This window comes from Rhipicephalus microplus, chromosome 2 (genome assembly GCF_043290135.1).
Source record: "Rhipicephalus microplus isolate Deutch F79 chromosome 2, USDA_Rmic, whole genome shotgun sequence".
NCBI lineage: Eukaryota > Metazoa > Arthropoda > Arachnida > Ixodida > Ixodidae > Rhipicephalus > Rhipicephalus microplus.
In genome coordinates this window covers 270,341,593-270,358,763 of record NC_134701.1, presented here as the reverse complement: position 1 = coordinate 270,358,763, position 17,171 = coordinate 270,341,593, and the positions used below count along the sequence as shown (strand labels likewise).

General features: G+C 46.9%; 1 protein-coding gene across 1 annotated transcript in view; it reads right to left on the bottom strand.

Moving 5' to 3' along the window:
- The window catches only part of LOC119169228 (dachshund homolog 1-like), a 279,105-nt gene extending 267,727 nt beyond the window's left edge, over positions 1-11,378 (bottom strand). Inside the window, exon 1 of the mRNA XM_075881536.1 lies at positions 10,697-11,378. Within this exon, the coding sequence (XP_075737651.1) occupies positions 10,697-11,295 (599 nt within the window). The 5' untranslated portion in view covers positions 11,296-11,378. The remainder of the gene's footprint in view (positions 1-10,696) is intronic.
- Positions 11,379-17,171: the final 5,793 nt, after the last annotated feature.

Sequence of the window (17,171 nt, the reverse complement as noted above, 5' to 3'; positions counted from 1 at the left end):
ATAATGAACTTGTGCTATATAGCCCAGCTACTCCTCTTCAAGAGGAACTTGCGAGACAGCAGCTTCAATGGTTTAGAATTCAAGAAACATAGCGTTGACGCTGCAGGAAATTCCGTCGCAACAGCAGATAGTCAATATTAGTCTTTTAGACATATCGGTCAACGTCATCCAAAATAAACGAACAATTAACAAACTGAAGAGTGTTACTGGCCGTAGTGAAACGTTCGCAAACTCTTTCCTTTCGGAAACAATGCATGAATGGAACCGGGCTACTAGTCAGCATTGCCGCATACCCATGGCAACTATGCATTCGTGCAAGTTGTTTAGTTTCAACCATATTTGAAATTAGTTGCGATGGTTGGTGCTTCAAACATTGCGCGTATACTCTTTACTTTCATTTTGATTTTCATAAGCGCATTTTCTAACTTCTTTTAGCGGGTTTCTGTAAGATGCGTGTTGTGTCTAATGCTTTATGCTGTATTTTAGATCATACATTCCTGCTTTCAGCGAAGTCTGCAGGCGAGCAGTGCTGTGCCAATACATAAACACAATAAACACGGAAACAATTAACTAAATAATAATCAGCCAACATTAACCAGTGCCAGGTTGTGCTGATTCTATGCGAATGAATGTGATAGATGAAGGCACGTTACTTGGGGACTCTTCAAACTACGTATATACTGACACGAAGCGTATATATAGGTTCGATTACGGCAGCGGCGGTCGCATTTTGGTGGAGACTAAACGCATATAAAGGCGCACGCACTGTGCAATGTCAGCGCTCGTGATAAGAACGCCAAGTGGTATAAATTTCAGAAGCCTCCGGCTAAGGCGTGCTTCGTAATCAGATGTCGTGCTTTTGGCACGTAAAAGCCAGCTAATTGTTATTATCAGACTGTTCAGTCCATGTTATCCGTGTTATCGGTTGGAACAAGCCCATCTTATCGGTCTGAAATCGTCCGTAATATTTCGTTGTAAATTGTGGGCGGGAGCTTCTAAGGAAGACACTCTTCAAAACCATTCAATAACGCCCTGGATCGGCGGTTGCCCTGGCAATACACGCCAGACACTATATATACACAGAAATTTGTGAGTCTCTACCCGAAATCCCATCGCACGTGACATCATAGGCATGCGCAAAGTTCCTCTTCAGGGGGGGGGGGGGGGGGGGGAGGCGACGCCGCGCCACCCCTCCCTGTTACGTCAATGTGTGGGGCTGACTTTCCGCCTCCCTCATGCGCACGGCTACGCGTGACATCACGAGGCTCTTACGAAGGAGAAAACACATGACGTATATAGCGCGAACGTGTGTGTAGACCGCTGTCTGAACGTCCACACAAGTTTATATATACGTGGCGATTTGTGGAGGCCGGAAGGGCGCGTCAATGTCGACACTTCGGCGCGCGAGAGCTGAAGCACGCAGCCAACGGACCTCGCCTGTCGTCGGTGTCGGCTGTGATCGCTGTCCGCCTTTCTTGCCGACGCAGTCGCCGAGAGTGTGCAGTGACGCGAGCTGACAGCTGAATTATACACCGTGTGCAATGCGAACGCAGGTGTGCATTCCGAGTACGCGGCCATTTCCTTACTCACGCAGTCGGAATCTCCTTACACTCACTTGCTTACTAAAATTGTGCAGCTTAGTGGAAGCTATAGAGTCAAGTCTGCGCAACGCTATATGATTCTATTGCGGTCCAACAGTGGAGAAAACGGGGTGATGAGCACACGGGACACAGCGACGTGTCTTGTGTATACTCATCACCGGATCGGCCCGTTTTCCCCGCGGTTTGGTCGCAGTGTTGGTGAACCAAAGCTTACCTGTTCTGCGAATCGTTTTTGTGGGCCTTTCACGCTCTTACAGTGTTAAGGAATGATGCTATCTCTGCTTTCTCCACCGGTTCAAATGGTCGTGAGCTGTATTAGATAAAAAAATTATAAAAGCGAAAAAATGCCTCATATTGCACCATTCATGGCGCAAATTATTCAAAGCAAAACGACAACAAAGCAGTTGCTCCCCATACACTGTGTCGTCACTCGCCACTAATTATAGCCAAGGTTCTACCAAATAGCATGCGAACAGTTACGAATCGTTCAGTGCGCTTCACAAGTACACCATTATGCAGATCATATCCAGCTCGTCGACACTTCGTCCACCGCATTGATTGATATGTGGGGTTTAACGTCACAAAGCCACTATATGATTATGAGAGACGCCGTAGTGGAGGGCTCCGGAAATTTCGACCACCTGGGGTTCTTTAACGTGCACCCAAATCTGAGCACACGGGCCTACAACATTTCCGCCTCCATCGGAAATGCAGCCGCCGCAGCCGGGATTCGAACCCGCGCCCTGCGGGTCAGCAGCCGAGTACCTTAGCCACTAGACCACCGCGGCGGGGCAGCTTCGCCCACCGCTATACGTATTCTTAATAACATGCGCATGAAACTAATAGGCGTGTACTGCTATTTAATGAGTGAAGTTTTTAACGTGACCTCGGGCAACATGTCAATGCACTTACGAGACTCTCCGCAATACAGATATACTGTGCTGTGTGTATCTCGGTGTTTAAGTTTCTCATTGTTAGCTCGTCTCTCATCCTCACCGTTTATACGAGAAGGTTTTGAAGAGGCTGTCATTCAGCAACGTATACGACTTACAAACATATGAAAAGCCGCAAGCACATGGTATTGTATACAGACATGCACAGGCTACGACATTTAAACGCTTTCAGAGCGTTGGCCCTCAGGACAGTCGATGACATAGAAAACAGTATACGCGAGTCACCTTCGTAAAGTCCGTAAGATTCCCACGTAAATGTTTACGGATTTTCTGTAAATTGGCGAAATAAACGTTTGGAAGTTTGTCACAATGAACAGCTTCGTCAGCTGCAGACTTTTGGCTGCGCCCCGCCGCGGTGGTCTAGTGGCCAAGGTACTCGGCTGCTGACCCGCAGGTAGCGGGATCGAATCCCGGCTGCGGCGGCTGCATTTTCGATGGAGGCGGAAATGTCGTAGGCCCGTGTGCTCAGATTTGGGTGCACGTTGAAGAACCCCAGGTGGTCGAAATTTCCGGAACCCTCCACTACGACGTTCCTCATAACCATATGGTGCTTTTGGGACGTTAAACCCCACATATCAATCAATCATCAACTTTTGGCTGCGTATAGCAGTCGAATAAACGATCGCTAGCATGCACCACGCTGCACACATCTAACTCTCCGATGGCACAGGTGTATCTATAATTGCGCTGGCTGAAGGTGTCAGACAGTGCGTGTATAAGTTTGCGAAGGCGACAACAATTTACCGCGATAAGAGCCTTGTCGTTGCGATATGACAGCTGTCTATCCGTGAGACAGGCGTTCACCCTTGAAGAATATCGTGAAGTGTGTGTGTATACGCCTTAAACGAAATGTCAGGCACGTGAGAGCGATTTCCGTGTCTGCATTTATGCGTAGTTGTGCGGTAAAAGTCGGCGCCGAGCGAGTTAATGGTCGTGGCGCCGTTCCAGAAGCGTGTCGATATTAGATGAGCATCCTTCAGATGACACTCGTCTATGTCCTTGTTCATCGGTGCAAGCGGGACTCGACAATTACGCGGAAATTTCGAATCGAAGCTCAGGTGCGCATGGTGTGCCTGCATCTCACATGTGTGCACCATGCCTCCAATTTGTCACCTCGCTTATCAGCTGTGTCTTCCTGTCAAGAATTTAATTTAGGCTTTGATCTTCACGAAACACCACTTAAATGTGATATCGACTACTTCCAAACAGTTTCGCGAGGCTTCCTTTTAATGACTCTCATTTAATACGACAGAAAAGTCGAACTTACGCAGCATATTTTGCATTTTGCACACAGCACACGGCCATAGTGATTACAGGAATATCGGTTGATTAGACCAATCTTCTGTTGAGTGGTCTCCCCGGAACGAACAACGAAAGCTGCAGCATCACATTCATCAAATGTCGAGACAGAGCTATACCGGCATGCAAATCTTCAATTACCCAAAGCTGAAAGAAATTGTTCCTGAGAAGAAACGCGTATAGAAGCTTGAAATCACCGTCAAATGACCTCCCTATCATAAGATGTTAATAATAGAGCGCTGATTACGCGTGATCTGCGCACAAGACGCCACATACAGACAGCAGTTTTCCCGAGAAAAGATGTGACCCTCACATTACAAAATAACGCTATGCTAGTGCGCTGAATGAGGCAAAAACATCAGTACATATCGCTACGGCGACTCAACTCGTAGGTGTGTATACTGCATGGTGCACAACCAACATCCTTTCACTTATTTTTAAACTTTCACAGGCGACTTAATCTTGGCCACGCGCCGAAAGCAGTATAGTATATCTATAGCTTCCGCGCCAGACCAAGTGATCAAGTACAAACGCGCAGAGGAGCTCATTACAGCTGCCGCGCGGAACCGCGATAATGCCTTGCGGCTCTCTCGGCCACATACAGCACTCCCCTCGCGTCAAACTCGCGAAAAGATAAAGCGCATACGCACACTAGAGCGCAATTCACACTCCAAATGCGCGCCTGTACGCGCTCAAAACCATGCGGCTGTGAGCCTCTCCCCCTCCTCTTCGAAGCCCATCTTCCTCATTACCGACAGCGTCGTCCGCTAATCCGATAAGCGTCCAGCGGTGCGCACACGAGGGCGATCAAACCTCCGCTCCCAACTCAACTTCCTCGCGCACCAGCGTGAGGGCGCTGCTAGCCTACACCCAGGCCTATACTCTTGCGCGCGCTCTATAGTCCTACGGCAATAGCGAGAGCCTCTCTCGCATATATCGAGGGTGTCGCCAGAACAAAGAGCACCACAATGGATCTCTCGTATAATCTCGAATCTGTCCTCACGGGTGGCTTCACTCGCGCCGGCGAGAACGAGCCCGGCCACCGAGCTCTAAAACCTTCTCGGTGGCTCGAGCCACGGAGCGGGCGCGCGAAGTGACAAACCCCGCGAGCAAAGAAATGCACAACGGTACACGCTTCTCAAGGTTTCGTAGCACGGACAAGCTCGCGTCACGGGCTATGCTTGTGAGAGACACGGCAAGCTGCCTGTTTGTGCGTGCGGGACGAGTGGCTGGTTGGCAGGTTTTGTGTCGAAGTGGGGGGGGGGGGGGGGGGGGCACACAACTAACAATCGCCAACTCCATTAATTACACTCACGCGCTCCCCGCGGACTCGCAAACGAAGCTTAACTAATCCGAGAACGAGGAACACGGCGTCTCGTCCCTCCCTTCGCAATCACTGTGCAAGTATAGCGGAGCCCGTTTCGCGAGCCTGTCGTTCTACAATGCCTTTTTGGTTTGTCTGTGAGGCTCCGTTGTTTTGTCGTCCCGATGAAGCTGCCAGTTTCGTACAGAGCGGCGGGCTGTGTACATTCAAGTTGGTGTCGAGATATCCGTATACAACAAGGGTATACGCCCCCACGGTTTCGTGGATTGCTGCAGTGGTGCTGATTAAACGCCATCCGCAGAACGAGGACTCACGGACGCGAAAAGATATCGGACGCAAGGAGAACGTCCGTGCATCCGTCTTTTTTACGTTTTCGCATTCGTGTCGCTATACGCACAGATTTGCGAAAAGGCGTGCATGCGAGTGTGTGCATGCCCGTGGATGTACGTGGCACTCGAAGGGTGATGGCGATTCCGAGAGGTAACTTCGGAAAAATGTGCAAGTGACAGATAAGTTTCTTTGAACCCAAGTGACCTCAAGTATGTAAACGATCAAGTAGGAAAAGATCACAGCGCATAAAGTGCAGCTAGAAAACAGCCTCAAGCGTCTAAATTATACACACCAACTAGATTAAAGTAGTACACTTATAAACAGTAGTTAGCATCTGTGAACATATAATGAAAGCGTAATTATATCAAGCAGCTGATTTTTATAGGATGTGAAGGCAGCGCAATTTATCGAAGGATAAGGGCAAGACGCGATGCATGAAAGGTGCGACTCGAGCAGAAATCGTTCGCACGGAGAAAAAATGCATTTACGCCTGCAGCATGGTTGTTTAAAACTGTCTCGCGTCCTTTAACATTTTCGTTTTTTCCGGTTCGTTTTCATTTACGAGTGGACAGCCTGTAATCATTTGACCGAGTAGGTATCTGTTAATTAGTCGCATGCTCTTTTCAAAGCATCATTCAGGGCATAACTTAGACGCACACTTAAAAAACATCATTTGGATGTTGAATAATTGAATCACATTATTTGCGCATCAGTATAGATTTTGCTGAGCTTTCGCTATCATCTTGTGAACTGATATTGTGTTCATATCAACACACACAGAACTATAGTCAAGACCAGATTTGCGCATACCGATAACGATATCAAGTGACTGAAAGAAAACAAAAGCGTGGTATGAGGTATGGCGCTAAAATAAATTACCTCTAAGGAGATTGCAAACAAAATTACACCTATAGCCCTTTTATAATAAACACACAGAAGCTCGCACAAAGCAATCAGTAATAACGAACATATATGTGACACGACAAGCAAATGGCAATGACATACTGTAATAGTTTATATTGTTAGTAGTAAACGACGTTAAGCAGAGCAGCACAGCAGATCAAAACAACGTGAGCTACTCAAGCAGCAATTTGTGAAAGCACGCTTTCGGAATAAACAGAACGAATGTTTTCAGGCATATCATGTAATACGTAATGGCGAATTGCGCAAACTGTAAGCTGTACATTACGCAACCATCACACCAAATTGTAAAACTATAGCGGATGGTATACACATATCTCGGACATTCGCATGTATGTTTCGATATATATTTTAGCTGATCGAGATAAGCTCGTCCAGGTCATTTAAAAATGATGATTATGATGAACTGGCTGCATGTTAAATAAGCTTTTAAGCGTTCCTTCGAAAAACAGGTGAAATAAAAACAGCAAACTAAGCGATAAAATTCCAGTCAGAAATTGAGCAAGAAACAAACGTGTATAATTTGGGCTAAGCTGCAAATGCAATCAAATGTATATGTAATAATTAAGGCGTGTCACCAATCACGAGGTACAATTAACGATGATAAAGTAATAATGCATGCGCTCAACAAGAAACCAAACAAGAGCTTAAGGTGTTTTATATATACGCCCCATGACTAACCGTTCTCCAAAACTGTTTTGTTCTCCATAACTGTTCCGTGACTAACTGTTCCCCAAAAGTAACTTTCCGTGCAGTTTATACGGCGGCTATTAGGTATACAAAATCCGTATGCGCTTGGCTTTGCAGAGGAAACATCTGTTTTCACTCCTTATTTTAATCCTTCTTTACGAATCGCGTATATGTTATGCCTCTCGGTTGTATGGTTTTCAGCTTATCACCTTCAACTGCTTCCAGGTAATTGTTTCGCCGCAAACATGCATCTCTCAAAGGGTGTCGTGTTTTGAAACAACAAAACAGAAATAAAAGAAAACACGAATTCTTTCGGCAATGTTCATATCATGAATCGGAGCGAGGTGGTTGAAGATAACGTACATGTGCGCTTTTAAGAGGAACAGCCGCCAACATGGGGTCACGCTCGAATCCATTGTGAGGCAAGCCGAGTGTATATAATGTTCGCATATACACTGCAACTTCTATATAAAGCGTAGCCTATAGTTGTCAGGCGATGTGGTGTTTCTGATCACACCAGGAGAGGAAAAACAAGAGAGAGAGAGAGAGAGAGAGAGATAAATAGATAAGAAAGGCAGGGAGGTTAACCAAGCTTGGCTCGGTTGGCTACCAATATTCTATCGCAAGTAATGACCTGCTTAATATGCCGTTTATGATAGATGTAATATGAATGGCAAATAGAGCAATCGCATATTATATTATCATGAAAATTAATTCATTTGAACAGTTGTACTTCTGGGTCAAAATAAGCTGTCCCTTCAATATATCTATAGATGTGAAGAGGCACCATCGATTATTGTATGTGGATACGTGCATGTGTATATGTCTGACTGCACTTATCATTTTTGTGTATATGTTGCATAGGCTAACTGTATACAAATACCACAGCCATCAGCTCGAGTCTACACCTGGAGTATAGAACCGGGCTAACATCTCCGGCGATGTCACTAAAAATCGCTATTGTTTATCAAGCTGCGGATATTGTGGTCACTTCTAAGTGATCAGCTTGTTTTACATTTAAAATATGAGAAAGAGGAGGAATGGGTACTAAATCAGAAAAGAAGGTTTGATAATAGTATATCACAGTTATGTTATAATATTGCCAGTCTTATTGCCGCAGCCCTTGCTCTCAATTATTCAGTTTTGATTACCTATTTCTATATACGAAGAATTGGTACAACGAGAGGTTTATAAGAAGATAAACAGTTGAGCAAAAGATTTGCAAAAAAAAATTGCTTAATGCTGCTGTTAGACGTATTAATTTGTAACAACTCCTCTTTGACTACATACGACATCGACACAAACGAACTCAATCATATTTCAGTGTCTGACAAATCCTACATCATTTTTAAGTAACTACATGGCATACTAAAGGACTCCTTTTGATTGTGCACATGTGCATTCACGTCCTCGGAGTTTCTACGGTCGTCATTGAACATGGTAATGCAAGTTGGTCAAAGCGCTGATTTACACTGCGGGTAGAATGCCATTGAACAGCGTGGCCTTACGCGACGTGACTGTGATGCACGGGGCTAGCTGGAACCAATTTTATTGGAAGAGACGCACATACTTCGTAGGGTGACACGCTACGTCCTGTTCGAATACAAATGCTGAACACACACACACACACACACACGTGTGTGTGTGTGTGTGCGTGTGTGTGTGTGTGGGTGTGCGTGTGTGTGCGTGTGTATGTGTGTGCGTGCGTGTGTGTGCGTATGTGTGTGTGTGCGTGTGTGTGTGTGTGTGCGTGTGTGTGTGTGCGCGTGTGTGTGTGTGCGTGTGAGTGTGTGCGTGTGTGTGTGGCTGCATATCCCATTTACATTATTTACATTTACATTTAGCCAGCCGTTCCTAATTCCGTAACACATTTAGTTGGAAATAGCGTGCCACACTGATTTCTCCCAACAGGCGGGGAATACTTGTTGGCTACTGTGATCTTAAATTCTCCGGCCATACGGAATTGTATAGGCTGGATATATGGCAGCAATTTCTATATATAGACGCTCGAATAATAATGTTGAGTGACTAATTCCACACGGTTAGTATACTTGAACTAAAAATTAATCGTTACGGTAACAATCTCGCATCCGCACTTAGGCCTAATTGTTATAATGAGAGGCTGATGGTGTCATTGCTGCCTAAATTTTATACTTGAAGCATGTATAAATCAAGAAATCAAGTGTAAAGACTATATCGCTGCTGCATTGTCGAGATTTTTCATCAAGATCCTCGCTTGTAGTGTGCATCTGTTTAGAGGTTCCTCTGACACGAGCAGTGTTAAAAGAAACAGTCACCATCCGCTGTAACTTGCGAAAGCATTGCCATGGATTTTTAAATGTCTGTTTAGCATACAATATAAATTACGTATGTCTGGTGAAAGAAATTACTTGTGTATTTCATACTGTTCTCGGCGTGATGCGCTGTAGAGACACACAGTCCACTGGCGCTTCGCTGTGATCCGTTCCTATTTTTCCATTGTATACGTATATCAACGTTTCAACCGCACAAGCAGCTGCGACGGAGAAGTTATACAGCTCGTCCATTACTTCTGTTCCGCTACCTGTAAGTGCACATGTTTGTCCCACGTTACTTTATGTAAACCATCGTTAAACGTATAGTATACGGCTCTGCTCAGCTTATCGAGAATTTCGTCAACGTCGGCACAGCTGAAGTTTGTAGTACAAAATTATAACTATATATTCAGAGGAAGCATAATCTCCCGGGAACTCGTTCTGCCATTATCGACGGAATGCGATTCGAGCTACACTTCAAGTACTGAAATGAAGGAACAATATCAATATAGTTCATGGAGTCCTTTAGTGAAGGTGGAGAGTACATGCACATTAACATACCGCTTACTTTACAGCTCCGTATGGCAGGATATGTTCAATTAAAGTTCATATCTTTATGTCATTTCCACGTGGTGACAAGAAATTATTGATAACGTACGAGTTGAAGGATGTGAACGTTCGCGCTTATGTGGATCATCGTTTGCACAAATGTTGGTTTGTTGTATGGAAGAACACAGAAGGCACACAGGTGGTTGAAGACGCAGGACCTTTTTGTGGTCAGACAAATTTAATTTGCAGTATTATTATTGCTTAATCTCCACGGCCTAGCTACGTGAGCCGTCTTCTAAAAATCACGAAAATAGCCTCGAAGTGGGGATCGCCCTTTCGGCTGTCTTTGGCCTCCGAGTTTGAGCACTTTGGGCGGGTGAAACATACTTGTGGTCAGCGCGTTGACTCAAGGAAATACGATCTGTCGAACGTGTGGTTTCTGGTATTCATTTGAGAGAAATTATCGCCTGCACCATGACGCGGCTATAGCTGATGCTCGCTGCACCCTGCGGCTTGTCGTCTCGAAATGACACCGAACGACAACGATCGATATTGAGAGTATGCGAATGCAGCGACAATGCGGCATATGGAGGAGCGGCTGTAACGCTTCCCAAGACGCGACGTGTGGGCGCCCACGTGCTTTCCCAGGAGGCGCAACACGGGGCTTCTCTTAAAAGGACACAGCTCTCGAGCGTGCACCGAAGAAAAGAAAAGAGAGCACAGCGCATCGCTGACCTGGCAGTGGTGCAGTCCTTGTAGAGCGAGTCGAAGTCCTTGCACGAGAGCAGCTTGCACCGGTTCACGCCGGGCTGGATGGCGCCCAGTCCGCGCAGGATTCGCACTTGCTCGACGTTGCACACGATGGGAGTGATGTCGAGCCGCTTGAGCTTGGTGTACACCGTGTGTAGTCCGCCCACGAGGTGCTTGAGGAACAGCTCGAACGCCTGCGGCAGGCACAGCAGGTACTCGCCGTTCACGAGGAACGCGGCCACCTTGGCGCCGCGGTAGTCGATGAGCCGGCAGTCGGTGGCCGACGCGTCCGACGGGATGCCCGGAGGAGACGGCGGCGGCCGCATGGCCCCGTACAGTGCGCGGCCACCGTTGAGCGCGTGCAAGACACCGTAACCAGGTTGCTTGGGTGGCGGCGGGGGCAGTGGCAGCGCTGCGCCCAAGGGGCTCTCGGGCGTCGAGCGCGTCGGCGTCATTGAGCCGAAGCCCGACTTGGGGCTGGAGCGAGCCGACGGCGAGTGCGCCGCCGGCGAGCCGAACGTGAGCGTCGGCGGCGACGGCGTGCCGCCTCCGCTGCTGCAGCTGCCCAGAGAGCCGGCGTCCATTGGCCTCCTCGACGCAGCAACTTCAAGGGGCCCCGGCTGCCGCGTCGTTTCTCGTCTCGCGAACGTGTTTCCGTACCGTCCGACCGAGAGACCGCGCGGACCTCGTCGCCGCCAGCGGCCGCCGCGGCGAGGCGCTCTTCGCGAAGGCGGTGGAATTAGGGGGGGGGGGGGGCGAGAGGGGTGAAACAGTGCTCCCCTTCTCTTCTATCGCACCTCTCCTCTCTTTTTCGCTTTCACCCCTCATCTCCTCCGCGCGCCATCATCTTCCCTCTCCTTCGTTTATCCGGACAGCCCGTGTTTCGGACAGGGGGAGTGAGGGCGCGCGAACCAATGACGGCGTGGCCCGACGCAGGCATCTCGGCGCGGGCCGGTCCGGTGGGCAGGGCCCAGGGCGGGCGGGGCTGCGGTGCCCCAGGCCGCCGCTGCCACCGAGAACGCTACGCGCGGCGGGAGATGGCGCTCGCGTTCGGAAGCGCGCTCCTGTCGTGCGGTGGAGAGAGCGGCCACGAGGTAGGTGCAAAGGGGTTTGTTTTGGTTTCGGCGACCGGCGCTCTCTTCTCGTTTTCTTCCGGGAAATCGAAGCGAAACGGCCACGTGCGCGAGTCGCACATGCCGGCGAGGGTAAAAAGCTTGCGTCGCTAATGGCAGGGAGGAATGGCCATCTCGGCAGAAAGCTGCTCATGAGCAGTTTGTCGTTGTGACATTCAAAAACATGGCTTTTCTTTTTATTTTCTTTCTTTCTTTATGGAACGAACAGTACTTTTGTGCTTCACCGAGATGCATACGCACTTTTCAGTACTTTCATGGCAACCGCCGCTCAATCCAGAAGATTGCAATCGAACCACGAAAAGGCGCTCATAAATCATGTACATGCACAGAAGTATTCAGGAAGTGTACTTAGCTCACAGGAATGCCTGTACTGCACATATTCAGGTGAATCAGCTTCACAAAATTTTTCGCTCGCCTAGGGGAAATTTTGTAACAGGGAAGCATGCATTCCAAAACTCCATTGACTTAAGATAAACAAACCTTTGTGTAGAGCAATGGTCCACGACTCATTGGCCGAAGAGCTCACGGGTATTTGGTAAACGGTGAGAAAGAGAGACAGAAAGACAAAGGAAATCCGGGCAGGTTAACGATGTTGCACCTGGTTTACTACCCTGCGGAGCATTCAGTTACAGTTAGCACTATCTATATCCTTCTTGTGAACCTCTCACGTTCCTTCACCCTGTGCGGTAACTCTGTAAGGTATTAAAGTTAAGCGAAATAAGATCTGCATGTATACGCAGATTTGTCTTTAAGGTTGAATCTTTGAACTATATACCTGATAAAACACATATATATGACTAAAGAACAAAATATGAAAGCCGGTATAGGGTGGAGTGACGAGTCTATCTCCATCTCATATTGAGGAATCCCCACTATTTATAACGCATCACGACGTTTCAGCATTACACATAAATACGGATGCAGCTGGGTTTTTTTTTTTTTTTCGGGTGGTCATGTCCGCAGATGTTTTCGCGCGATACGGCGTTCTCACCACACGCATGGCACTGAATGCAGTCCACATAATACGTAGTTTGGATGGGGCGGTGCCTTAATTTTCCCTTTCACCTTAGAAAGAGCACGTATCCGGGAGAGGCGTCGAAGAACTGCGCCGACGGGGAAGGGGACCGGCGGCGGATAGCCCGTTTCAAGAGCCATTGGGCACGCCAATCTTTCGGGAAGACCCGCTGCTCGCATCCCATGCGCACATTCGTGGTGGCCGCAGTGCATGGTGTGTAGCAGCCTTCCGTTTTGCTACATCACGTGCCGTGACACCCGCCATGCCTCCCTCATTCGCCTCTGTACGACGAGGAAAAGAGAGCCTCCCCATACCTTTGGGCTTTCTTTGATGACCGTGGAGAAATGTAGCGACGAGGACGGAATAGTTGAGAAAGAGAGCGACAATGCCAGGGTTTTCCCTCACTGTCCCGCCGGCGCCTATAGCTTCCCAGCGAGCGGGACTACGTATACCGTATATATCCGCATACAGCAGAAACTCCTTCATTCGTGACGCCACGAGACAGCACAAAGTGTCCGGATCAATCAAATGCTCAATTATCGAAAACACCAAGACCAAGCGAACTTCGGCTGTATATCAATACACTTTCACTCTCTCGATAAATACGCGAATACTGTACACATGTTTTTCAATATAGCATTGTAGAGACCGCCATTTTTGTTATCGCACATCAATTCGCAGTGCGACCACGGCGCCAGACTGTTGTGTTTAATTGCCCCGCCGCGGTGGTCTAGTGGCTAAGGTACTCGGCTGCTGACCCGCGCAGGTCGCGGGTTCGAATCCCGGCTGCAGCGGCTGCATTTCCGATGGAGGCGGAAATGTTGTAGGCCCGTGTGCTCAGATTTGGGTTCACGTTAAAGAACCCCAGGTGGTCGAAATTTCCAGAGCCCTCCACTACGGTGTCTCTCATAATCATATGGTGGTTTTGGGACGTTAAACCCCACAAATCAAATCAACTGTTGTGTTTAATTAGCCCGAATCGTGCCCTGCGTCTCTGCCTATAACGTCCCTCACAACCACGCTCAAGGCTCGACAGTTCTTTCATTGGCGACATTGTCGCCAAGTGATAGTTTGTCGATCACGATGTCGCATCACGATACCGCCAACATGCCGACAGGCGCCTCGTAGCTGTTCATCTTCCCCTGCTTACTCCTTGTTTAGGTTTTGTGAGACAGCGCACGCATTGTATCACATTAAAACGAAGCATCTGACTGCCGGAAAAACCATGATCACGTACTGATGAAGATAGCGATGCAGACATTTATATGATAAAAACAAGTATATGGCCAACAATATATATATATATATATATATATATATATATATATATATATATATATATATATATATATATATATATATATAGCATCGAACGCGTAATTCGAAGGTCGTAGGTTCGATTCCTGCTTACAGTTGGTAATTTTTTCATCCACTTTTCTTTCTTCTTATTTACATTCCATTAATGTTAATAACTTCCCCTGTACATTCCTTGGCATTACTGTCTGTTATATCTCATTATTATTGTGTTAAAAACACGGAAAAACGAGCCCTTAGGTATACACTTCTTTCCCTTATTTTATATATATATATATATATATATATAATTTGTTTATAACGTCACTGCTGGTGGACCACCCTCCACCACAGCGTGGTCTCCTCAAAGAGGGACCCACGCCACCACTTCTTCTTCGCCACTACACATATCCGTATAGCAGCATCGTATTCGGCCTTAATATATAATCTTGTTACGTTCGAGTAAATACGGTATAAGTGCCCACGCGAGCCCCCCTCTCCCTTACATACAGACCGGAGTCGGTTCAGATTCGAATACTACCCTCGAGTCTCCGTGACATGCGGACGTGTGTGGGCTTGATGTGTGAATGGAAAGAATGGGCATATGCGCTGAATGAGAGAAAAGAAAGGCGCGTAGTCGGTAAGTGTCTCCCCCACAAAAGGTAGCGCTCACAATCGCTGTCAGAGAGACATAATGCGGAAACTTTTCTGTCAAGCGAGGATCGCAGCCGGGCGTCTATATATATATATATATATATATATATATATATATATATATATATATATATATATATATATATATATATATATATATATATATATATATATATATATATATATATATATATATATATATATATATATATATAATGCATTTGAATCGCTCGACTCGAAGACGAAAGACATCTTTCTCTTTTAAGGACGATAGTCTTTCTTGGGGACCTTCAACGCAAAAATTTTGGTCTGTCTGTCTGTCTGTCTGTCTGTCTGTCTGTCTGTCTGTACATTTGTCTGTTTGTCCACTCCTAACAGCATCGGGTATTTGAAAAGGCCGACCCGATTCGCAGCACACACCTATGTTGCTCATGATTCAGAGTTCATACTTGTGCAATTGTTGATTAAAAAGCAATTGCGCGTGTCTGGGGCTCCATAACAACACGTATATATTCTGCATGTCTGCCTTTTACTAGAAAAGGCACATAAGTAATTTTAAGGACCGTAGCGCTTATCACGCTGCGCTGATCATCCAACGCTTGCACGGAAAGGCGAGTGTTTCCAACGCTTTGCTAAAACGAGACAGTGGTGGCACCTACCCGTCGCCTTGCGTTCTACACCTTATCACCTCTGAGGCGGGCGCGCACACCCGTCTCAGAGCCACACGCTTTGTTTTTGAAAAAAAAAAAATATGCCAGATGGCGGTCATGTCTCACGTGTGACGTGTCTTGATGCGCTCGTTCGCCTCCGCTGCACGCTCGGGGCACTCTGACGCAGCGCCTCCAGAATACCTATCACTGATTTTCTTGAGCAGAACATCAAATAAATGTTTAGTTCACTCTCTCCACACGCAAGACTATCGTCTTTCGACGACATTTGCAGAATGAATGCAGATACGGGGCCATTTTTTTCTTCTAAGTGGACGAACTGTTCCTCCCCCTCCCCTCGAAAACTTTATGCGACTAACGTTGCATTGCCTCAACGATCGGAGACACCTTTGACCCAAGCTGTGCTGTCATGTGATGTAGCCATGCTGTGACGCCACAGTGACGTCACTGGTTTTTAAGATGTGCGACGTCGTGAAGATTGCGTGTATTATGAGATCGTCATGTGATCATGATTTCTTGCATCACTCGTGTTGATGCAGCCGACGCGGGATGCCGTTCAATCTTCGCGTTTTATGAGTCGTCTAAGGCTTAGGAATCGATGAGGTGTAAGGTTAAATTAAATTTATTAGCTGCCCCACCGCGGTGGTCTAGTGGCTAAGTGTACTCGGCTGCTTACCTGCAGGTTGTGAGATCGAATCCCGCCTGCTGCGGCTGCATTTTCGATTGAGGCGAAAATGCTGTATGCCCGTGTGCTCAGATTTGGGTGCACGTTAAAGAACCCCAGTTGGTCGAAATTTCCGGAGCCCTCCACTTCGGCATCTCTCACAATCATATAGTGGTTTTGGGACGTTAAACCCCACATATCAATCAGATTTATTAGCTATCAAATTAACTGATATTGGGTCATGAACTTGTGACTGTATACAGTAAGCAGGTATGTTTGCAGTGAAAACTCAGCGGCATGCAGTCATGGTCCCACGGTTCCATTTGGCCTAATTCTTCTAGAATGTCCGTTCTACGAGATATTCGAATGCGCCGTTCAATTGCAGTTCGCGTGCAAGGAAGCATGAACCAGCACAAAGCACGCCCTGATGTAAGCAGCACTTTCGTGGGATGTTTAGTCTGCAAGATGATAAGAGGCAAATATGAACTCTTAGTGACATTCTCTATTGGCTGGTGATATCAAGGGATAGCTGCGTGTCACACCAGGAGAGATCTTCATGCACACTGATCATCAGTCTTGCATGCATAATCTCGCAAACCGCAATTAAGCGTTGCAGCCAAATGCCTCGGAGCAGAGGCACGTATACGCTAGAGATATTTCAAGATGAACTGGGCACAAGCACGACTATATTTCAACTTCTCATACAAACATGCCAGCTTACTGCAGGGGCTGCAAATTCGTAATTCAGTTTTAGTTAAGTGAGCGGCTGATAGCAATCACAATTTATGACCTCGCTCTGTTTATTTCTGTATTCATAGCTTGTTTGCAGTCACAGCATAAATTTCTCATTTTGATCACGCTGTCCTTTTACTTCACAAGGATAAGGGGGGAGAGAGAGAGAAATGCTGGGATAATAAACTTGGTAATCTCGAACCTCCCAAGTTCGCGTACGTAGACTTCTAATGATGCTAATACTATTTTATCCAACGAAAAGACGGTTGAAGATAGACCACGTGGTGTTCTTCAACATGCG